Below are 22,547 nucleotides of genomic sequence, written 5' to 3'. Positions count from 1 at the left end.
CCCCCAGGCTGCCGCCCCCAGGCACCTTCCAACCTCCACCGGCCCCCTGCTCTGCCCCGGACAAAGCTCAAAGGCTGCCCCAGGTTAAAAAGTCTGTATTTTGACAAAATATTTTGCACTATATTTACACCTGGAGGGAGGGGGGAGGAACAGCGGCGCTCTGGGTTGGCTCAGCCAGCTGAGTTGTGGTGCAGGATCCCACCTGCAAGTGGGGGGGGGGTCAGGAACCAGCCAGCCCCCCGGCTGGGCGTGGGGAGCACAAGCAGCCTGGGATGATCCGTGCTCCGAGAGGTGCGCTGCCTCTCCCTGGGCTCCTGGGGCCTCCTTGCTGACGCATCTTGGTCTGGGCGGGGGCAAGGGATGGAGGAGGTGGCAAGACCCAGCCCTGGGCACATTCCCCGGCGGGGGGGCTCTCATCCTGCCCCTCCTGCCCCGTCTTCTTCCTCTCTCTCTCGCTTTCCTCTCATAGCGGGGGACATTATGGCTCCAAGTGCTTCCTTCTCTCTCGTCCGCCCGCCTGTCTCTCATGGCTGGGGTGGGGGGCCTTATTGCTCCAAGGCAAAGGGGAGTTTCGGTGGCTCTTGGTGGTGGGAGGAGCCTGCTGCCCGGTACCCGTAAGTGGGAGGAGTCACAGGAGGGGGAGGAGCCACATCAGATGACCACATTCTTCTTCTTCTCGCCCAGCAGCCAATAGGTGCGCAGCTTGCCCTTCCCCTGGGGAAAAGAAGAGGCTCAGCCCTGGGACAGGTCACCCCCCCAAAAAAAACCCCCACCCGTGCCCCTCACCCAGCAGAAACCAAGGGGGCCGTGGCTTCCAGCATCTTGCCACAACTCTCCCAAAGGTCCAGGGCAGGAGGACCAGGAACGGCGACGTTTTCCTCCCTGGTGGAGGAGGCATGGGTGGGGGGCTGCCTGGTGGGGTGGGGGCTGCCACACGGCTTCCCCTCCCTCCCTCCCTCCCACCCAACCAGGGAGGATAGAGACCCCCACCTTCATCTCCACATCCCCCCTCAGCTCCAGCTCAAAGCAGCCAAACTCGTCCAGGTTCTCCTTGGTGGTGCTGGAGACGTGGATCTTCAAGGCTGGAAGACACAAGGGGTGGGGGGTGGGGTCAGGGGGTCAGGGCTAGCGGGACCCCCCCCCTCCTTCCTCCCCTCCTTCCCAAAACAGGGCCAGAAGAGACAGGTATGGGCCTGGGGAAAGATGCACAGCCAGCACCCACATGGGGCCAGACGGAGGGAGGGAGGAGGGACACCAGTTGTGGGGGAATCGTAGAACGGCAGTTGGGGGGCTTCCAAAGGCCCTCTAGTCCACCCCCTGCAATGCTGTGCAGCAGACACTTCAACAAGGTTAGGGGCGGGGGGGAGAGGGGGCTCACCCTCGCCGCTGGACTCCATGCGCGACGCTGTGTTGACGGTGTCCCCAAAGAGGCAGTAGCGCGGCATCTTGAGGCCCACCACTCCTGCGCACACAGGCCCTGCAGGCAGGCAAAGGGAGGAGGCGGCTTAGAATCGTAGGGTGGGAAGGGACCCCGAGGGCCATCTAGCCCAACCCTCTTCAATGCAGGAATGGCAAGCGTCCCTGACAGACAACCCCCCCCCCCGCCCGGACCTCTGCTCAAAATCCTCCGGTGAAGGACCTGCCCCCGCTGTGCCCGGACTCACCCGAGTGGATGCCAACGCGAAGGCGCAGCTGCTCGTTGGGCCGGTGCCGGATGCGGAAGGTCTTGACGGCCTCGAGGAGAGCCAGCGCCATGCGGACGATCTCGTGGGCGTGCAGCTTCCCGTTCCGGACCGGCAGCCCCGACACCACCATGTAGGCGTCGCCAATCGTCTCCACCTGTGGGGTGAGCCTGTCAGGCCGGAGGTGGGGAGGGGGGCCCTCTTCCCTACAGCTATACGGTCCAATCCTGGCTCTAGCTTGGGAGCTGAGGGACAGCTTTGGGTCCAACAGCCGGGACCCACAGGCACGTTTCGCACCCACCTTGTAGACGTCGAAGTTATCAATGATGGCATCGAAGCAGGTGTAGAGGTCGTTGAGGAGGGTCACCACCTGGGGAGGGAGACACTCAGGTAAGTTGGGGGAAGCCAAGGCAGTGAGGCAGAGGAGGATCTTGGGGGAGAATGAAGAGATGGGGGGCAGAAGGGGCAGAGTTGCCAAGGGATCCTGGGGCGGGGGTGAGCTTCCAGGGGGAGACAGAAGAGGTTAAGTGAAAGCACCAGGAGGGGGACACAGACATGGCTAAAGGGCCACCTGGGGATTTTCACTACGGAGTCCCCAATGTGCTTTGCTTAGAGTCATAGAATTGTAATACTAATACTAATACTAATAATAATAATAATAATAATAATAATAATATAAATAAAAATTAAAATTAAAATAAAATATTTTTTTTTTATTTATACCCCGCCCTTCCTGGTTCAGAAAACTGGGCTCTGGGCGGCTAACAACAAATTTAAAACACTTAATTGATGCAACAAAAACAGCATAAAATACAGTATAAAACATGAATAATAATACATTCAGAATTCAAAAATCAATTTAGGGCTGGAAGGGACCCCAGAGGTCCTCTAGCCTAACCCCCAGGACTCAAAGCTGAAGAACCCCTGGCAGGTGCCCACCCAAACTCTTGAAGGAGGGTCTATCACCTCCCAAGGCATTTTCCCTTTACACCTGATCCAAGGGAGGCAACGTGTGGTAAAGGGAAAAGGAAAAGGACCCCTGGATGGTTGAGTTCAGTCAAAGGTGACTCGGGTTGCGGCACTCATCTTGCTTTTCAGGGAGCTGGTGTTTGCCACAGACAGCTTTCTGGGTCACATGGTCAGCAGGACTAAACCGCTTCTGGCTCAACGAGACACCATGTTGGAAGCCAGAGCTCATGGAAACGTCATTTTCCTTCCTGCTGTTAGAATTCCTGCTCTATGTGTGCAGTCATGGGATTGTTGTCTTTCACATGACAGTGTATGTTTTGACTCCACAAAGTGGGAAGTGACGGAGGCAGGATGTTTGTGTTCCTGTGTTCCGTGAAGTGGGACTATTGTCCTTTGTTCTTTTTCTCTTTGCTGTCTGGTGCTAGAGAGAGAGGGAGCCATGTTGCAGTGCTCCGTGTGTGTTTATATGTAAATAAAGTAGATTAGCCAAAATGCTGAGTTGCTGAGAGTCTGTCATGCATGATGCGCAAACTCTGTGGATCCCTAAGTGTGCCGGTGTCTGTTGGCATCGGTCGCTGTGATGTTTGGGCAGAGGAAAGCTTTTGAAGCCCCCAAAAGAAAGACCAGGAGAGAGGGAACATGCCAGTTGGGCATGTGTCTCTGCCAGGGTCCTACTCGAGTGTAGGATGAACTCCTGCCACCTGCCACAGCAGTGTGGTACCCTAACTGAAGCTGAAGACAGGACTGCAAAGGTGTCAAAGCAAGGTGTGCCCTCTGGCATTTCAGGGGGTGTACTGGATGACCCTTGACCCCCCCTTCCAGCCCTACAATCCCCTGACACCAACCGCCTCCCTCTGCTGCTGGGAGGGGGCGTGGCCAGGGTGTGTGGGCGGGGTCAAGCTCACCCCCCCCTCAGCCAGCCCAGTGGGACAGGGACAAGGGGCCCCCAACCCAGCCTCCCTTGCCCCCGCTACCTGCATAGGGGTGCTTTCGGCCGACAGGGAGGTGAAGCCCACGATGTCGCTGAAGTAGATGGTCACGCAGTCAAAAGCTTCGGCCTGGACTGTCTCGCCACGCTTGAGCTGCTCGGCCACCGAGCTGTGGGGGGGGGGGAGGGTACGCAAAGTGAGTCACTGAGCCGCTGGCCGACCCCCAACCCCTGCGCACCCATTACTGTGTGGGCCTCTGGGGTGGGCCTCTCCCTCAGTGCAGCAGGCAGGCGGGCGAAGGCCAGCTTCAAGGTGGCCCCTGATCTTCTCCCCACTGAATTGGGTGGGGGGCAGCCTGGGTTAAAGGTAAAGGTAAAGGGACCCCTGACCGTTAGGTCCAGTCGTGGCCGACTCTGGGGTTGCGGCGCTCATCTCGCTTTACTGGCCAAGGGAGCTGGCATTTGTCCACAGACAGCTTCCGGGTCATGTGGCCAGCATGACTAAGCCGCTTTCTGTCAAACCAGAGCAGCGCATGGAAACACCGTTTACCTTCCCGCCGGAGCGGTACCTATTTATCTACTTGCACTTTGATGTGCTTTCAAACTGCTAGGTTGGCAGGAGCAGGGACCGAGCAATGGGAGCTCACCCCGTCGCGGGGATTCGAACCACCGACCTTCTGATCGGCAAGTCCTAGGCTCTGTGGTTTAACCCACAGTGCTACCCGTGTCCCTTATAGGCTGGGTTACCGGGTAGGATATTTTGGAGGAATAGTGTAAGATGGCCCCTGCTTTGAAAGGTAACGGATTGGGGGGGGGCTGGCGGAATTCAGTTGATTAGGGAAATTTAAGTAATATGGGGGGGGGGACTGAATGGAAAAGGGAAGTGGGGCGGGCGGGCAAGGTGCCAGTTAGCCAAGGGATTTATTTTGGGGGATTTGGATGGAGATCTGCTTGGCTTACTAATCCAGCATCTATACCTATGAATTGGCACTTGCCTGGCGCCACCTCTGCCTGCCTGGCTGGGTCCGCGTTCCACCCCCCCCCCCACCAGGGCCCCCCACCCACCCCAGGGACTCACTGGGGGAGGATCTGGTAGAGTAGGTTCTCGGCCTTGCGCTTCTCCTCCAAGTAAGCCTGGGTGCGCTCCTCCACCAGCTTCTCCAGGTTGTTGGCATACTGCTCCATGCGAGAGAGCAGGTTGTCCAGGATGCTGGCGCTCCCTTCCCTGCGGCAGGAGGTGCGGGTGAGGGGGGCAGGGGCTGCTTCACAGGGACATCGGGGTGGGGGGCGGCTCCTCCAGCATCGGGGTGGTCTCCCCCCACCCACCCACATGGGCTGATGCTCCTGCAGCAGCCGAACCTGCCTCCCTTTCCCCGTGATTTGCTCTCACACCCTCCCCATCAATAAAATACCGTATTTTTCCATGTATAAGACGCCCCCTTTTCGGGGGAGGGGACTCCAAATTAAGAAAATGGAGGGGGGATACACTATCCGTGTATAAAACGACCCCCAATTTTTAACATAACTTTTTAAGAAAAAAATCCTTCCAGTGGGGGATTGCGCAGAAAAACAATGGAAGAATAATAACAAGAAAAAGAATATTTCCTCTTGCATGCCAACATAATATGGATTCATTAAGCACGATGGAAAAGTCTCATACCAGTGACTGTGACGATAAGAAGGGGAACTATGATATTGGGAATAAACAACAGAGAAAACGCAGGAATAAAAATAAAAGACTTTCTCCGGACCGGCCGGATATGATGTGGCAAGATTTGATATGTTATTAATTGCAATGTTATTCATGAAAAATTGATAAAAATTATTTGAAAAAAGAAAAAAAATCCTAATCTTATACACGGAAAAGTACGGTACCCCCCCCAACAAAAGGCCTGCCCCCCATAGTAAAAATGCAGCCAGCACCCACTTGTTGAACCTCCGGATGAAGATCTTGATCTGGGCAAAGTCGGGCCGCTCGGTCAGATCCTGCGCCCAGCAGCGCTCCATCAGGAGGGCCAGCTCCTCGCTGTGCAGCCGCAGGTCCACCGTGGGGCGGAAGTGGGGCTTCTGGCTGTTGCGCACCTTCTGCACGATCTCTGCGGGGTGGGGGGCGAGTGGGGGGAGTGAATGTGCAGGCCGGGTGGAGGGGGGGCACAGCTGGCTGGTGGGAGGCTGTTATGGGGCGGGTGAGGGGGGCGGAATGGGTGACTGGCCACGGAGACAATGAGGATGTGGGTGTGATGAGCACCCTGCGGGTGTCGGAGGGAGATGCGGGGGAGACAAAACGGGGGAGGGGTCACCCTGGGTGGTCAGCAGCAGCAGCAGCGACAGACGGGATCACCATCAAGTGATGCTGAACGCGCTCCTTCCTCCTCCCGAGGCCAAAGGCTCTGATCCGGGACGCAAAGGCGGGCACAGCCCAAGGGAGCCTGTGGGGAGACCTGAAGAGCAGGCAGGTGGAGCAAGGGGGGCTTTGCAGGGGTCTCGGGACAGACCCAGAAGAGGTCGCCAGTGCTTGCCCCCATCCTCTTTTGCTCACCCAGAAACGCGCATGTGCTTCCAGCATAAGCGCCAGTCGTGTCTCCACTGTGATTGGCGGAGCTGTGCGCATTGTCCCCTCTAAACACAAGGCCTGGTGGGGCGAGGGGAGGACCCCCCACCCAGATCAGGAAGGCTTTCTCCCCAGCTGCTGGGACAAGTGTCACGCCTGATACCTGGGGATGCTGAGGTGTGGCAAGTGGAGCACCCCTCCCAAGTAGGACACCCCGCCCCAGGATGGGCTGTGGTCCAAGGGTGGCCAACTTTGTGAGGGGTCTCCTGCCCACTCATGAGATAACACCCAAGGACCCCGTGGCGGTTGTCATCACCACCTCTGCCACCCCCCCCCAAGGGACCAGGCGTGGGGCTCGCCTTCTCCCTCTCCCCTCACCCTTGGGGCTGAGGTCCATGCCCTCGATGTAGAAGGCTCCGTTGCGCAGCGCGATCTCCTGAAGGATGATCCCAAAGCTGTAGACGTCGGCCTTCTGCATGGCCAGTGGGGAGAGGACCAGAGGCCCCTTTTGCAGCAGCTCTGGGGCTGTCCACAGCTTCTCTGGGAGGTAGGGGGGAAATCAAGGAAAGGAGGAGGGTCAGGAGGCCAGGGGCTCCCACAACCTGGCAGCGTGGGCACTCGCTGAGCCCAGAGAGGGCAGCAGAGAAGGCCCTCGCTGGTCTGGAGGAAAAGGGGCAAGGCAGGAGACAGCACGTCCTGCTGCCAGGGTGGGAAGGACACTCACTGGCATACAGGGCATGGTTGCCCTCGCTCTCAGTGCTCTGCCGGAAACTAGCCAGGCCATAATCCGTGATCTTGAGAACGAAGCGACTGTCCACCACGCAGTTGGACGACTTGAGACTCCCATGGTAGCCAATGATGCTGTTGTGCAGGAAAGCCATGCCCTGTGTCAGGCAGAGAGGGGGAGGCTGCTGAGAAGGCCCCGCAGGAGGGGCAGAAGCAACAAGGGGCACCCACTCTCCTCCCAAGGCAGGCGGTGCAGGGTCAGGGCAGGCCCCGCCACCCATACAGGTGATTGGGTGAGTAGCAGCTCCTGCAATGATTGAGCATGTGGGGGCGGGACTTAGAGGAGACGGTTTTAGCAGAGGGACCCAAACAAGGAAAGGCTTGGAAGATACTGGCATTGCTAGCCAGGATGGCGCTGGAGGGCAGAGAGGCCCCACTGTGGGGTGCCATCCTGGCAGGGGCTGGAGCCCCCCGCAAAGCGGCTATTTGCCCCATCTGTCCCTTTTCATGCTCTCGTGGGGCTCTTCTTGCCGCCTCCCGAGCCCCCCACCTTGACAATGTCATTGATGAGCGAATAGCGGAACATCCAGTCCAGGTTGATGCTCTCGTTCTCCAGGACGTCCTGTCGGGGGGGGGCGGAGGGAGGGGAGATGAAGCAGAGCGGCAGTTAGGTGTGGCCCCCGCCTGAAAACAGCCCCTCCCACAGCACTGGGGGGTTGGGGAGGGCACTGCACACCTCCCCCTCCTTCCCCGGCTGCAGCCATGCAGGGAACTGACACACACCTGTGCCCAGGTGCTTCCTTACCTGCAAGCTGCCCCGGGGGCAATACTCCGTCACAATGCAGATGTTGGGCGGGTCAATGCAGGCCCCAATGAAGCGCGTCAAGTGGTTGAACTGCACGTCCCGCATCTGCAGATGGGCAGAGACAGGTAGGAAATCTGTCGGCCAAGAGCCCCCAGAATGGCCACGAAGGAGCACACCAGGTTGGCAAAGGCTGGTTTACGTGGCACATGCCTTTATCCTGTCTCCTGGTGCCATCCTTCCCTCCTCCATCTGCCCACAGGCGCACATATAAGGAGTGGAGGGCTGCATTGCTAAACTGTGGAACTCTCCTCTGCAGGAGGCAGTGATGGCTACCAGGGCCAGATTTAGGTTTGAGGAGGCCCTAAGCTGCTGAAGAGGGACGTGGGTGGCGCTGTGGGATAATCCACAGAGCCTAGGGCTTGCCGATCAGAAGGTTGGCAGTTCGAATCCCAGCGACGGGGTGAGCTCCCGTTGCTCGGTCCCTGCTCCTGCCAACCTAGCAGTTTGAAAGCACGTCAAAGTGCAAGTAGATCAATAAGTACCGCTCCAGTGGGAAGGCAAATGGTGTTTCCATGCACTGCTCTGGTTCGCCAGAAGCGGCTTAGTCCTGCTGGCCACATGACCCGGAAGCTGTATGCCGGCTCCCTCGGCCAGTAAAGCGAGATGGGCGCCGCAACCCAAGAGTCGGTCACGACTAGACCTAATGGTCCAAGGGTCCCTTTACCTTTACCTTTAAGCTGCTGAAGGTAATGGGGCCCTTTCTATGTCCAGATGTCCTTTGTCAAAAACAAATTGTTGCTGTTTTTTGTGTTGAATATATATACTATATGCTAATTTATGGACCCAATAATTATCTAAAACCATTTGCACATAACAAAATATGTATTTTATCAAAGTGCATCCAGGTTTTTTTCCTTTAAAAAATTTGGGGGCCCCCAGGCAAGTGGGGCCTTAATCTATAGCTTGTTTAGCTTATACGTCAATCCGGGCCTGATGGCTACCAACCAAGATGGCTTTAAACAGGGATTTAAATAGGGATTTGGCTGATTCCTTCAGGATGGCTATGGTCTGCCTCTGAATGTGTCTGAATTCCAGTTGCTGGAAACCAAGGGAAGGGAGAGGGCTGCTCTGGGACGGCCCAGGTCCTCCTGGAGGGTTTCCACTGGCGGCATTTGGTTGGCCCCTGGGAGGCTGGACCAGACGGGCCCCTTTGGCTCTTCGTGGTCTCTTGTGGAACCTCCAGACCCAGAGGCAGTCTGTCTTGATTGCTGGGTCCGTATGGGGGAGAAGAGGGTGCTGAACCGAGTAGGCCATTGGCCTCATGCAGCAAGACCCCCTCGGGAGGTTGTGGACCTCTCCTTCACTGGAGCTTTTAAAGTGGAGGATGGGTGACAGATGTCTTGATGCTTGAGATTCCTGCACTGGAGGGGGTTGGGATGGATGACCCCTGGGTCCCTTCTAACGCTATGATTCTGTGATTCTGTTCTTATGCTTAAAGACAGCCTAGTCCAAAAGCGGCAGCGGCAGCCCAGGCAACAAACATGCTCTCGGTGTGGTTCTGGGCTCAACACCTGCTGGAGCCAGGCTAGCCCCCCCCCAAGTCGCCCCCCACCCCAGCTTGGCTTCTCCCCCCACCCCCACCCCATGGCAGGTACCTACGTGTTTCAGCTCGAAGAGGACCTGGCGGGTCAGCTCAATCCTCTTCTTGTTGACGTGCTTGATGGCCACAACATTCCCCTGTCCGAGAAGAAGAGGGGTCAGAGGGAGAAAGGGGGAGGCGTGGGACCCCCACGTCACCTTTCCCCACAACGTGAGCCCCCAATAGATATGAAGGAGGGCCAAAAAGCACGACACTCACCTTGAAGAGCCCGGTGTTGGCGAAAATCTGGTATTTGCCATGTGCTGTCATCAGGGAGCCGTAACTGGAGCCACGCTTGGGATGGGGGAGAGAAGACAGAGAGTCACCTTTCTGAATGGCAAAAGCTGCGCAGCTGTGTCTGTGTGTGTGCCAGCTGGGCAGCTGCCCAGGCCAGAGCGGGAGGGTGGGAGGGGGGAGATGGCTGCTAGAGAGGAAGGAAGAGCAGAGGAGGGGGGGCCTTGGAGGGCCCCAGGGCAGTGGGGGGGGGTGAATCTGGGAAGACCATGGGGCTCCAACGGGACCCACCAGGGAGAGAGTGAGGCGGCTCCCAGCCCCCTTGTAGTAGCGCTCTGAGCTCCCGAACTGGAGCTCATCCCAGCGGATCCGCCACAGCATGCTGGCCAGCTCCTTCTCCAGCATCAGCTTCCTGGGGAGGAAGGGGGAGGAGTCAGACCAAGGTGAGCCCCGCCCACTGCAAATCCAGCCTCCCTTTTCCCCTCAAAGGAGCCCCACCCACCCCACCCCAAAATGCCTCCTCTGGGAAGCCCACCAGGCTGCCACCACACACACAGCTTGTCTCTCCTACTCAGAGGTAGACTGCCTTTCAACATGGAGGCTCTGCTCAGGCGTCCTGGCTAAGGCCAAGAAGCGCTAAAAGGCTTTGTAGCCAAATCACAAATGCATGTTTTGCTAAAGCACAGGGTTAGTACACAGAGAGTCACTAAACTTCCTCGAGAGGATCCTGTGTGTGTGGCTGCTTCCGTTGCCTCCTCTGGTCGGGAATTCTGGAACCAAGGAGATAGTCCCTTGCACTTCCTTCTGCCCCTGAGGAGACTCTGTCTTCCCACCATTCTTCCAAGCTAAGCAGACGTGTGTCTGGAGCTCCCTATTTTGACACTACCAACTTTTACTTTACTGTAACTTAGAAGTATTTTTCTGCCTACTACTTTGTTGTCTTTGCTGCCTGCATTGAAACGTAAGTAAACTTTTTTTTGCTTATCTTACTAGAAACGTGGTTCATCTCTGCAAAAGGGGGGGAGAGGGGGAAGGTCAGCAGAACACAATGAAAAGGTATCACTAACTAATCCTTAAGATTCAATAAGTTGCCAAACATGGAAGTGTTTCTGCTTTTTGTCTTTCTCCCACACACGTGGGGTGGGTGGTTTAAATTTTAATCTACAGATTTAATCCTCACTCAGTCTCCCACAGTCCTGCTTTCTGCTCTGGAGTCCCAGTTGTGAGGCTGGGTTGGGATGACTCACAGAAGAAACGAAGGTGTGTTGCTGAGGCCTGGCTGTGGGTCCACAGTGGCCATTTTGAAAGCACTCTGTACATGCTCAGAATCCTTCTGTGCTCTGCCATCCTTTCACATGTTCTGGGATTGGCAGGGCATTGGAGTGGACCAGTTGGTCTGGCCAGGCATACACTGAGGGCTGGGAAGGAGAGACCGCTTGTCCTTGGAGAAGGTCACGGGGTGGGGTGGGGTGGGGGGCATCCCTTGCCCAGAGCATGTCCAGAGCTACTGAGCCAGCTGGCATCAGCCGAGCAATGTTTAGAGTCCTGAGCAGCTGCAAGGGCTCGAGTGCGATTCACAGAATCACTCTGGGGCTCTGATTCTCCTCCCCACTTGTGGCAGCTCCAGAATGCGGGGGGGGGGGCAGTGGAAACACTCGGCTGAGCCAAAGCATCTGAGCTAAGCCAGGTGGGCACAGAACCAAGCTGTGGTGTTTCAGCCCCACCTGTCGGGAGGGGGGTCCTTGTCGCCCCTTGACAGCAGACTGCGCTCTGCCTGCGCACCTTGGGTTTCCCTCGTTCCCGCCGCCCAGCTTCCCAGGTGCCTGGCCCAGGAGACTCTCACCTGGGGCTCACTCACCTGAAGATCAGGAAGCTGGAGACGCCAAACATGAGGAAGGTGAGTCCCGCGCCCAGCGCCACAATGGCCAGGGTGTTGAGGGGACCTGCAAGGACAGGGGCAGAGTGGCACCAGGGGGGAAGATCCTGGCATACCTGGCCAGAATCGCCTCAGGAGGGAGATCCGCTTTGGCCAGCTGGACTCGCTGAAACATAGGGGGGAGGGGCAATGCTGCCTATCTGGGGGGTGGCAAAAGGGGCAGCAAAGGAAGGTGAGAGGTGGCCGCCCCCACCCTCAGGCTTGGGGTGCAATGAGGTGGGAGGGCCAACCCTCGGGGGACCAGATGCACCCACTTTTGTCACAGGAGGGGTCGTCCATGTCAAAGCAGGGGGGGTTGTCCAGCGGCGGTGCCCCCTTCACCCAGGGGATGGCTCCCAGCCAGTTCATCTGCTTCTCTGCTCCCACATAGTGCCCCACTACCTGTGGGGAGAGGGGGAAGAGTTTGGCTCACGAGGGCAGAGGGTCCCTGCCTCGCTCCAACACACCCATGTGGGGCCCCAGCCCCCTCTCGCCCTGGGGCAGCCCAAGGGCAGGCATTCCAAACTGAGGACCCGATCCAGCCCTTCTCCTCCCTGGCGCCTGTTTGGTTCGCCTTCCATCCCCGACCCACTCCGGGGTCCCCCTCTCCACACTGCTTGTTTGCTCCCGCTCACACCTGGAATTTGCCACTCTCCACGTCTGCCATGGCCCACAGGTTGAAGTCTGTGTCGCGGTCGTTGTTGTCATCCATGCTGACTGTCCCAGTGACTCCTGTGGGCAGGAGGAGGGCAGGAAAGAGAGAAGGCTATATGTGGGGGGCAGTCAAACACACCTATGCCCGAGTGCTAACTAGTGCAGAAAAGGGTTAAGACCACAGAGCTGAGTTCCTAGACTCAGGTGGGTCACGCCCCCTTTTCACTGGAGAGAGAGAGGAAGTGAAGCCTTCTCTTCCTGTCCCTCACATTCTCTTCTCGCCATGTGCTCCAAGCTTAGAGCATGTATTTGAAGCCATCTGTATTTTTTACCCAAGACTTTTCTACCTGTGTTCTTCTTGTTGCTGCCCAGAATAATCACGAATCAGACCTTGGAATTTGTGGGTAAAGTGTGTAAAGCCCCATGTTTTGAATCCAGGTATCCAGCTGGTTTTTTAAAATTTCCCCTTCACACATGGGTCACGGTGATCTATTTTCTTACCACAATAAGAGTGTAAGGAGATCCCCCTGAATCAGGCACAGGAAGCCCATCCCGTCCAGCCCCCTGTTCTCACAATGGCCAGCCTGATGCCCCAGGGGACTCTCCTTTCTGGGAGGTTTCCAAGCAGAGGCTGGAGGGCCGTCTGACAAGGAGGCTTCCTTTGTGATCCCTGCATTGCATGGGGTTGGACTAAATGACCCTTGGGGTCCCCTTCAGCTCTACCGTTCTACGCTTCCATTCCTGTGGTTTCCAGGAACTGCCTCTGATCATGGAGGCAGAGCAGAGTCGCCTCACTTGACCCCCATTGCTGCTCATGACACATGGAGGGCGAGGAGGAGGAGGAGGAGGAGGAGGAGGAAGAGATGGCCTCCTGCCTTGTCATCTGTGGGATGCAGTCCACTGGGAGCAGTCAAGTACAACATTCCTTGCAATGCTAGAGGAGACATGTAAGGGAATGTTTGGTCCAGCCAGTTGAAACTTCCTCTTCCTCCTGGCTGGAGCATCCTTCCTTGCATGTGATAAAAGGTGGGCGTGACCTCACCTGTCCAGGTAACAAAAGGACGAGTCACACAGCACACCTCCCTGTTTCCTCTTTTTGTCCTGTGAACTGCTAGACTGCTACCTGCAGTCACTAGGTAAATCTCCCTTATGGGGTAAACCTGTTTGTATGTAACTTTAAGCCTTACACCTGCCTTCAGGGATCACACTGTCCTCTGCCTGATCGTGAGTAAACTTTCTTTTTGTTGCTTATGAATAAGACTGTGGTGTCTTTATTCTTTCAGGAGGGATTCAAGGGGTCTTACCAGGAAAATATTAGGACACATTTCAATCTGGACAAGCCAGACTGAATTCCATATTGTCTTAAGGAACTCACATGAGTTTGCAACTAGCTTTTTGCTGTGTAAAGGGGAATGCACTCTGCTAAGTGAAGGAACTTGCTAGCACAAGTTAGGAAGGATATTAATAAACAATAGATCCTCTCCTGCCACCCTGAACCTTCCCACATCCTCATGCTCTGGGGATCCATTCTGAGCATGAGAGCCCCCCCCCCCTGCCTGCCTTGTCCTGGCTCAGGCCACCTGCCAGCTGCCTCCCACAGCCCCCCCCCCTGCCCCACCGGCCTCCAGCGCCCAGTTACCCTGGAACTTGCGCCCTTTCATCTTCTCCAGGATGCGGCTGGTGTTGCGCTTGGTGCCGCCCTCTTGCAGCGTCTCGTTCAGGGCCATGGCGTAGAGGAGGAGCCCGTCGTGGAAGCATCCAGCCACAAGGTTCTTCTGCCATGGGGGGACAGAGAGAAAGGAAACAGGGTGTGGGTGGGATTGAAGGCAGGATCTGCAGGCCCACAAGCAGAGGCAGATACCAGGCCCAGCCAGGAGGCAGATGGACACTCTCATCACGGCCACCACCAGCCTTTGTGGGATGTGCTACATACGTAGCAGTCAAGTACAACATTCCTTGTTTTCCTAGAGTGGACATGCAAGGGGATGTTTGGTCCAGCCAGTCGGGACTTCCTGTTTCCTCCTGGGCTGGGACATACTTCCTTTTGCATATGACTAGAGGTCGGTGTGACCTTACCTGTGCAGGTAACAAAAGCAAAAGCTCCCTCTTTTCCGTCTTCCTTTTGTCGTGTGAACTGCAGTGGCTGCCAGTCTGCAGTCACTGGGATTAACCCCCATATGGGGCAGATCCACATGTATATACTTTGTAACTAAGTCTGCCTTCAGGGATTCAACCGTGAACTGAATGTGAGTAAACTTCTTATATATACTTTACACAAGATTGCGGCATGTTTATTCTTTTAAGAGGGATCTAAGGGAACTCACCAGGAACCTAATAGGGAGAGGCTTACACAAGCCTGCAACCAGCTACCCCCTGTGATTTTAAAAGGGGAATGTGAAACTCTGCTAAGTAAAGGAACTTGCTAGCCCAAGTTAGGAAGGATATTAATAAACAATATATCCTCTCCCACCTCCCTGAACATTCCCACAGCCTTGTCAGATATTCCATTTTGGCAACCATAACCCTGCTTTAAGGAGCCATTTGACACCTAGATTATATATCTGAGTTTCTAACACTGCCTCTTTGTGTAGCTGATGGCATCCCACTTTTCTTCCTCTGACTCCTCTTAGCCTCCCTATTTATTTCTCCCCTTGCCTTCCTCCTCCCAGAACCCCGTGGCTGCAACAATGGGCAGGGGGGTGCCCCATGCTCTCCTCACAGCCACCCTGCCAGGTGGGTCAGTCCAAGAGAGGGTCACGGGTCAAGCAGCAAGCTCCCTGGCAGAGCGGGGGACCTCCTTGGATTCTGACTTGGTTCTCAGGAATTCCCTGGGGAGGCAGGCGGGGGAGGGAGGAGAGGAAGCCTGGAAATAGGAACAGCGGGGTGGGGGGCGGGGGGGCAGCTTCCTGTCACCAAAGATGGGTGCAGATGGGCCTGGCTTGGCCGAGCTCTGAGGTCTCCCCGCCAGGCACACACCTTGGGGAGGAGAGCTTCCCTTCCTCCCCAAACACCTTCCGGGGACGGGGAGGGAAGGACTCAGCTCCTCACCCCAAGAAGGGTGGGCTTTGTGTCCCTGCATCTGGCACAGAGGTCCCTCTCCATCTTCCAGGGCAGGCGGGAGAAAGAGGCTCTCCAGACTCTCGTCCTCTCTGCAGCTGATCTTGATCAAGCTTGCAACATCCTGTCCCAGATCAGGACTCTCGTCATCGCCTCCCCCACCACAAGAACAGGAGAGGAGGTGCTGGATCCGACCAGCAGCCCATCGAGCTCAGCATCCTGTTTTCGCAGGGACTGACCAGATGCAGCAGGATTGCAGGATTGGAGGCCGAGAGCTTCCAGCCACGGGGCGTTTGGAAACATTGCAGCCTCTGATTCTGGAGACAGGGCAGAGCCATCAGGACCAGCAGCCCAACACTTGGCACCCATTGCCACTCATGGGAAAAGAGAGGAGGAGGAGGAGCACCCCCCCCCGCAAGCCCATTCACAACCAGCTGCTCCCCTTTTCTCTTTCCAGTCACATGATGGGAAGGCTCCCAGAGCCACCAGCCAATCACCTATCCCGCACAAGCTGTGAGATGCATATAAATGCAACAACAACAACAACGTTCATCCTGGTACATGAGTGGACAGGGAGAGGGAAGGGCTGCCCACCCCAGGACCCCTTTGCAAGGCATGGAAAGTGTGGCCAAAGGGGGCAGACCTTGGTTCAATTCACCCCCAGTCCCAGGGACTCAGGGACCCCCAGCCAGCCGGTGACTCTCCTCCTGCGCACAGGAAGAAACCACACCAAGATGCTGGGAGGAGCATCTCTGAGGGAGAGCTGAGTTCTGGGCTTCCCAGGAGGGCGGGCAGGCAGAAAGCCCCCACCTCCCCACACTGGGCTGAGTTACATAAACACCTCTCATCTTGTCCTGCTTCCTTCTTTCTAAACCCCAAAGCCCAAAACACTTTTAGTTTCTCCTCATTGGGAAGTGACTCACATCTCCGTCCCCCAATTATTTTGGTTGGTTTGGAATTTCCATTGGAAATAAATTCCTTAAGCCATACTGACTCTGGGGAAAACCCTCATGAAGCACTGATAACATAGCAATATTAATAACATGATTTTTTTTTTTTAATTAAGGATATCAATTCCTGCATTGCAGGGGCTGGACTAGATGACCCCCGACACCCCTTCCAACTATACAATTCTATTAAACTATGAATGCAGGCGTCCCCAGAAACTCACAGGTCACGCTGGCCGGCAAGAACACAGGAAGACATTTGTCCCCTTTTGCGACACGGAGGGCTCCTTGAGAGCAGGTTCTGCCGCTGACCACAAGGGCAGACTCTGCTCACAGGAAGCCTGGTCACTGCAGCCGCCCACCTCCACCCCAGAGGCTTCCTTTCTCTGAGGTTTCCAAGATGCCTGTCGAGTTGGGGAAGGGGCTCTGAGCCCCGAGTGCTTGAGCTCCCCAGACTCTGCTGGATGAGCACTTTGCAGCACACAGGATTCAGTCGGTGGGTCAGAAGCTATGGGGAGGGGGGCTTGCGAGGGCATCCCTGGCGGAGCACAGCAAGGCTGTTGCCAGACCTACACAGAGCTAGTCTGAGAAGAAGAAGAAGAGTTTGGATTTGATATCCCGCCTTTCACCCCCTTTAAGGAGTCTCAAAGCGGCTGACATTCTCCTTTCCCTTCCTCCCCCACAACAAACACTCAGTGGGGTGAGTGGGGCTGAGAGACTTCAGAGAAGTGTGACTGGCCCAAGGTCACCCAGCAGCTGCATGTGGGGGAGCGGAGACGCGAACCCGGTTCCCCAGATTACGAGACTGCCGCTCTTAACCACTACACTACACTGAGGCCTGGGACAGGAGCCGGGTTAAAATAAAATGACAGAGCAACTGGTCCAGGTACATATGATGGCTTGGGGGCACAGCCGACGTAGCAGTAGGGAGGACTGTGTTCCCCCCTGCCACCCTCTACATGGGCCTGGCTGTTACTGCCATGTGGGACACCAGCTAAGGCCACAGATGGCATCTGGGCTGGGACACATTCTCCTATTTGTGGCATTTCCAGTCAAAATCACAAATACATGATTGCCAGACAGGCACATGAGGGTCTGGCACGCATAGAGTTCCTGAATCAATATAGAAGGGGCTGTTTGAGGTTACTTCCTTAATGTTTTTGCAGAAATTTCTAACCGAGGAGATAATCTTATCTACTTCCTCCCTGCCTGAGCTCTCTCTCGTGCTCTCTCTCTCTCTCTCTCTCTCTCTCCTTTCAAGCCAGCAATGTGAGCAGATGTACACGCCTGGGCCCCAATCAGAACCCAGACTCCATTTTGGAAACTAAGTTTGTATTTTGTAACATAGCAGTATTTTCACCTGCATACGACTTTGATGTATTTGCTGCCTGCATTGAAATGTAAGTAAACCTTATAAGTTTATCTTACTAAAATGTGTGGTTCATTCTTAGCAACAAGGACAAAAAAAGGGAAGGTCAGTAGACCACAAATAAACAAGGATAATTGCCTAATTCATAGCTTCCGGTAAGCTGCAACAGCACATAAGTGTTTATACTCTGCTAAAAGGGCTTCACAGCCTGTTTGCTTTCCTATTTCTCCTACACATGTGGGTCAGGAGGTTTAAGTTTTAATTTACAGAGAGAAAGAGAGAGATTGCTCAGAACCACTGATTTCCAGAGTCTTTTTAGCCTTTCAGCTAAGAACGAGTGCAAAAATCACTTAGCAATAATACTAATGGAACAATGGAATTATCACTTTAGGATTGATACTGTATAAATCAAGCTTGAATGTGCAAAGGGGGATCCCTTGGTGCAGGCTGGGTCTCAGGCCTGGATCAATTGAAGATCCCCAGGAGAACACGTCCTTTTAAATGACATCATTTGGCTTTCCATTCACTTTTCTGTCTGTTTGCATTTTATTTTGCTGTCAAATTGCTTTGAGACATTTCTTTTTTTTGCATAAGGCGACTAACCCATTCTAAAAATACAGTAATAATGCTTGGGGGCGTTACACTACACGGCCCCATCTGCTCCCTTTGCCCCCTCGACTGGCTCCCCTCTGTCTCTGAAGGCCCATTACCAGCATCTTGGCTGGGGAACATTGAGCTCACCCTCCCTGGAGGGAGCAGATGCCTCTCAGCGCCTGGGGGGTCCCTCCCAGAAATCCCTTTCACGGCTGCCCTGTGACCCACTCAATGCTAAGTGGCGCCTGCCTGGTCCTTCTGCCACAGACGCTGGAGCCACCTGCCTCTGCTGCCTCTTCTGCTTGCCCAGGGTAAAGAAGAGCAGCCACAAACCCACAGCACCCTCTTTCTCCTCATCTTTGGCTCCCCGTTTGGAACATCTCCCCTCAGCCTGGGAAAGGCCCTCACCTCAAAGCCCAGACCACGGGGAGTGCCTGCCTGCCCCCTGCTCTGAAGCCAGTCCCTCGGTGCCCCCCTCCAGCAGCCCCCAACCCCAGCCCCCTGGCCAGGGAAAAAGCCTCTGGCCCCACAGTGTGGGCTTGTCTCTCCTCCAGAGGGGGGGCTGGGGGGACGCAACAGGGACAGGGACTTACCAGCGAGTCATTGAGCTCCACGTTGGACTCCCTCCGGGCACGAAGGATCAGCTGGCTCTGGAAACTCTGGTATTCTGGGTTCTGGGGCTCATGGTAGGTGATCACCAGCACCGTCTGCAAGAGAGGCAAGGGGGTGTGAATGGCGGAGTTGGAAGGGACCCCAGGGGTCATCTAGTCCAACCCCCTGTGATGCAGGAATTGCAGCTAAAGCATCCATGATGGATGGCCACCCAACCTCTGGCACCCGGTCACCCTATACAGAGGTGCCCATGAGGAATCAGCACGGGACATGGCCCTGCCAGCTCCGGCTCCAGCTCCAGGCCAGGCCAGGCCTTCCTCCCCCCCTCAGCTCCTTAGGAAAACTGCGCCCCCAGCTGCCTTCTCACCCTCAGTGAAGGTGCCCAACTGAACCTGACCAGCCCAAAGTACCTGCAGTCTGGAGGGCCAGGCTGGACCAGTCTTCTTGACTCACCCCAAAAGCTCTGCCCAAAATTGCAGATGCTGAAGAAATGAACCTAGGCCTGCCAATTCTCGTTATAGACCAGGATGAAGCAAGCGGCACACAAAACACTACCAAACCATTCCACTTTCTAAATCTTATATTTATAGTCCAAAAATTGAGAGAACAAGGTACAAAATCTACTACAAAAGCCACAAACAGAAAACTCATTCAAATTGTGTCCAAAAGGAAGATTCAGTCTTTAAAGTTCCTTTAGCCAGGCTCCTGTAGATATCAACAAAGGTAAGTTTGATCAAACGAAGTGTCGGGGATGTGACGCTCAAGGGCTAGATATCAACGATCCGATGCCGCTGTCAACGAAGATGTAACATCACTGACATTTCATTTGATCAAACTTATCATCGTTGATATTATTAATATAAGATTTAGAATGTAGAATGGTAGTGTTTTGTGTGCTGCTTATGTGCTTCATACTGGTCCAAAATTGCAGATAGGCAGCAGAAGACAGCTGGCCTTGCTTAGAGCACCAGGAAGAGAGCCCTCTGTGCCTTCTCAGAGGTGCTCTTGTCTTTAAGATTAAGTCATATCATCTGATGCGCCCATTGGGCTCCCTCCTGAGCAGCCTCTGAAGCCCCAGGACCAGCCTTCATCATGCCCTACATCTTCTTGTAGGGGGTTGGACTAGATGGTCCTCAGGGTGTCCCTTCCAACTCTATGATTCTTTGGTCGTCCCGTCCCCGTCCCCCCCGCTGCTGGACTTACTCGGAAGGCCTCCTGGAGGCCTCCTGGGTCCTGACCCTCCTTGCTCTGCCAGGGCTTGCCCGCTTCCCGGTTGCCCTCGGCTCGCAGGCTCTCTCCAAAGACGTCCACGTAGAAGAAGACGTAGTCTCCCAGGGTCATGCTCTCGTAATGCGCCAGGCGCAGGATCTGGTGCAGCATCTCCAGCGGCCCACAGATGTAGATGACTGAGGGAGGAAGAGCACAGAGGGAGGGGGCTCAGGCAGAGGCAGGGGGAGCCCTGTCCCCAGGAGACGCCCCCAAAACACAAGGCAGGCACAGGCAGGATGGACGCCTGGAAGACTGCTGGGGAGACGGGGGCATCAGCCAGGCCCCCACCTGGCTCCAGCCACCGGCCGGCAGCCGGACAATCACCAGTCTCCCTTGGAACAGCATCTATTAGCGACACGAGCCTCCGATATGTTTAGAGACCCGTGCATGCTCTGTCAGCAGAGTGAATAAATCTTCTCACAGCAGAAGTGGCAGACAGAGAAATGTGTAAGCATATTTACAGCATTTATTCAGCATAATTCAGGAACAAAGGAATAAACATGTCTGCTTCCCTTCGTCTCCAGCAAAACAGCTAAAAGCAAAAGCAATATACAAACGGAAGTTCCCAGCAGATCTATGCTGGAAGTAAACAGGCATGTGACACACAGCAGTCATGCCTGTACCCTTTTAAGGTGGAACGGAACTAGATCCCTGCAGAGACAAGCCCTCTCTTGCCAAAGAGGGACACAGGCGTCTCAAAGACACACGCAAAAGGAACAAAGGCACACCTCACCAGGTGAAAGTGATCTGCCAGCCTTGAAAAGGAGGAAAGGATTAAAGCAGGGGTAGGCAAGCTGCGGCCCACGGGGGTCATTTAACCTGCCCATGAGCCCCCCCCCGAACCGAGCCTCCCGCTCGGAGAGTCCCCACGCACTGTGCTAAACCAGCGCAGCATGGTGCAAGGACTCACTTCAGGGATGGCAGAAATCGCGTCTATGTGGACGCAGACACCGGAAATCGCAGGCACACACACAATCCAGCCCATGGAGGGATGTCAGCTGGAGTGAACCAGCCCAGGCGAGGTAAACCTTGCTGACCCCTGGACTAAAGCCACCTGCATTTCTGTACAGTGGTGCCTTGGTACTCAAACGCCTTGGTTCCCAAATGCCGAAAACCTAGAAGTGTTGCTGTTTTCGAACATTTTTTGGAAGCTGAACGTCCAATGTGGCTGTCAGCTATTGTTTCCAGGGCACCTGCACCAATCAGAATCTGTGCCTTGGTTTCCGAACATTTTGGAAGTCAAACGGACTTCCAGAATGGATTAAGTTTGACGCTTTTGTTTTTGCTATTTATTTTGCGTTTTTGTTTTTAAGGCTTTTCCGGTTAATTTGTTTCTGTGACTGTGTGGAACCCAGTTCAGCTACTGATTGATGGATTGTGTGACTGCAGAAATGGATAAAAGCCCCCCATCCAAACAATGACTATCATCAGTACAGGTAAGAATTTTTTTAATTTTTATCATGTACAATACTGTCTTATTTATTTTATATTACAGCACATTGATTATTGCTTTCATTTTATGGATCAATGGTCTCGTTAGATAGTAAAATTCATGTTAAATTGCTGTTTTAGGGGTTGTTTTTAAAAGTCTGGAATGGATTAATCTGTTTTGCATGACTTTTTATGGGAAAGCACACCTTGGTTTTGGAACGCTTTGGTTTTGGAACGGACTTCCGGAACGGATTAAGTTTGAGAAGCAAGGGATCCCTGTACTCAGCTACAAACGACCCGTTTTCCCTCTTGCTATAACCTAGGAATGATTTTTCTGCTGCAGCAGATCCGGTCTGTCCAGGCCACGCTCCTCCTCCTCCTCCTCGGAGTCACTGGCAGGGCACAGACTCTCCCAGCATCTGGTCCTTAAAGGTCGGCTGTCTTTGTACAGGGAGGCGCCAGGAGTCCTTCCATTTCATTGTTCCTCAAGAGCAAGGGCGTCTGAAGGGCTTCCTGACCGGTTCTCTGCTGCTCCTGGAGGGCTGTGGGGCTGAGCGTTTGCTTCCGTCAGGCTATCCTGCTCTTATTTATTGCTCCCACAGAATCCCCCGCTTGGGGGTACCCAGAGAGGACAGCCTGACCCCAGCTCCCTCCGCGCCACCTGCCCAGAAGCATAGACCACAAGGCAGCCTCCGGCTAAGACCCTCGGACAGGGAGACCCTCTCCATGCCCGCTGCCTTGCCCGGAGTCAGCTCCTCCTCCTCAGGCGGCTTGGCTCATAAGGACAGAAGAGGGGGCTGCTGGATCAGGCCAATGGACCGTCTAGGCCAGCATCCCGTTCTGACCAGGTGCCTGCAGGAAGCCGACAAGAAGCCCCCCCCCCCGGGGGCACAAGAGCGGCCCTCTCCCCCTGCGCTTTCCAAGAAGAGCCTGCTGGGGGGCCCCTGCTCAAGCATCCTCTTCCCCACAGGGGTGCCCCTTATGGGGAACCTGAAAATGGGGTCTGAGCACAAGAGAACTCTCTCTCCCACTCCTTGGGAATCCCAGTATGCAGAGTTTTCTCCCTCCAAAAGGGGAAGCAAAGCATGGATAGAAGCCACCGATAGCCTGTCCCCCAATTGTCTAAAGGTAAAGGAACCCCTGACCATTAGGTCCAGTCGTGGCC

At 55.1% G+C, this 22,547-nt stretch overlaps 1 protein-coding gene across 1 annotated transcript in view; it reads right to left on the bottom strand.

Moving 5' to 3' along the window:
* Positions 1-79: 79 nt before the first annotated feature.
* The window catches only part of NPR2 (natriuretic peptide receptor 2), a 42,972-nt gene continuing 20,504 nt past the window's right edge, over positions 80-22,547 (bottom strand). Inside the window, exons 2-22 of the mRNA XM_082241835.1 lie at positions 19,886-20,088; positions 18,664-18,777; positions 13,743-13,878; positions 12,087-12,181; positions 11,725-11,851; positions 11,393-11,477; positions 9,826-9,946; positions 9,520-9,594; positions 9,321-9,398; positions 7,662-7,766; positions 7,407-7,478; positions 6,855-7,014; positions 6,509-6,670; positions 5,507-5,675; positions 4,658-4,804; positions 3,626-3,749; positions 1,984-2,052; positions 1,665-1,839; positions 1,379-1,477; positions 991-1,082; positions 80-714 (exon numbers count right to left, since the gene is read on the bottom strand). Of these exons, the coding sequence (XP_082097961.1) occupies positions 652-714; positions 991-1,082; positions 1,379-1,477; positions 1,665-1,839; positions 1,984-2,052; positions 3,626-3,749; positions 4,658-4,804; positions 5,507-5,675; positions 6,509-6,670; positions 6,855-7,014; positions 7,407-7,478; positions 7,662-7,766; positions 9,321-9,398; positions 9,520-9,594; positions 9,826-9,946; positions 11,393-11,477; positions 11,725-11,851; positions 12,087-12,181; positions 13,743-13,878; positions 18,664-18,777; positions 19,886-20,088 (2,471 nt within the window). The 3' untranslated portion in view covers positions 80-651. The remainder of the gene's footprint in view (positions 715-990; positions 1,083-1,378; positions 1,478-1,664; positions 1,840-1,983; positions 2,053-3,625; positions 3,750-4,657; positions 4,805-5,506; positions 5,676-6,508; positions 6,671-6,854; positions 7,015-7,406; positions 7,479-7,661; positions 7,767-9,320; positions 9,399-9,519; positions 9,595-9,825; positions 9,947-11,392; positions 11,478-11,724; positions 11,852-12,086; positions 12,182-13,742; positions 13,879-18,663; positions 18,778-19,885; positions 20,089-22,547) is intronic.

The sequence above is a fragment of the Podarcis vaucheri genome, assembly GCF_965113315.1.
Source record: "Podarcis vaucheri genome assembly, chromosome: 11".
NCBI lineage: Eukaryota > Metazoa > Chordata > Lepidosauria > Squamata > Lacertidae > Podarcis > Podarcis vaucheri.
This window is presented reverse-complemented; position numbering and strand designations above follow the sequence as displayed.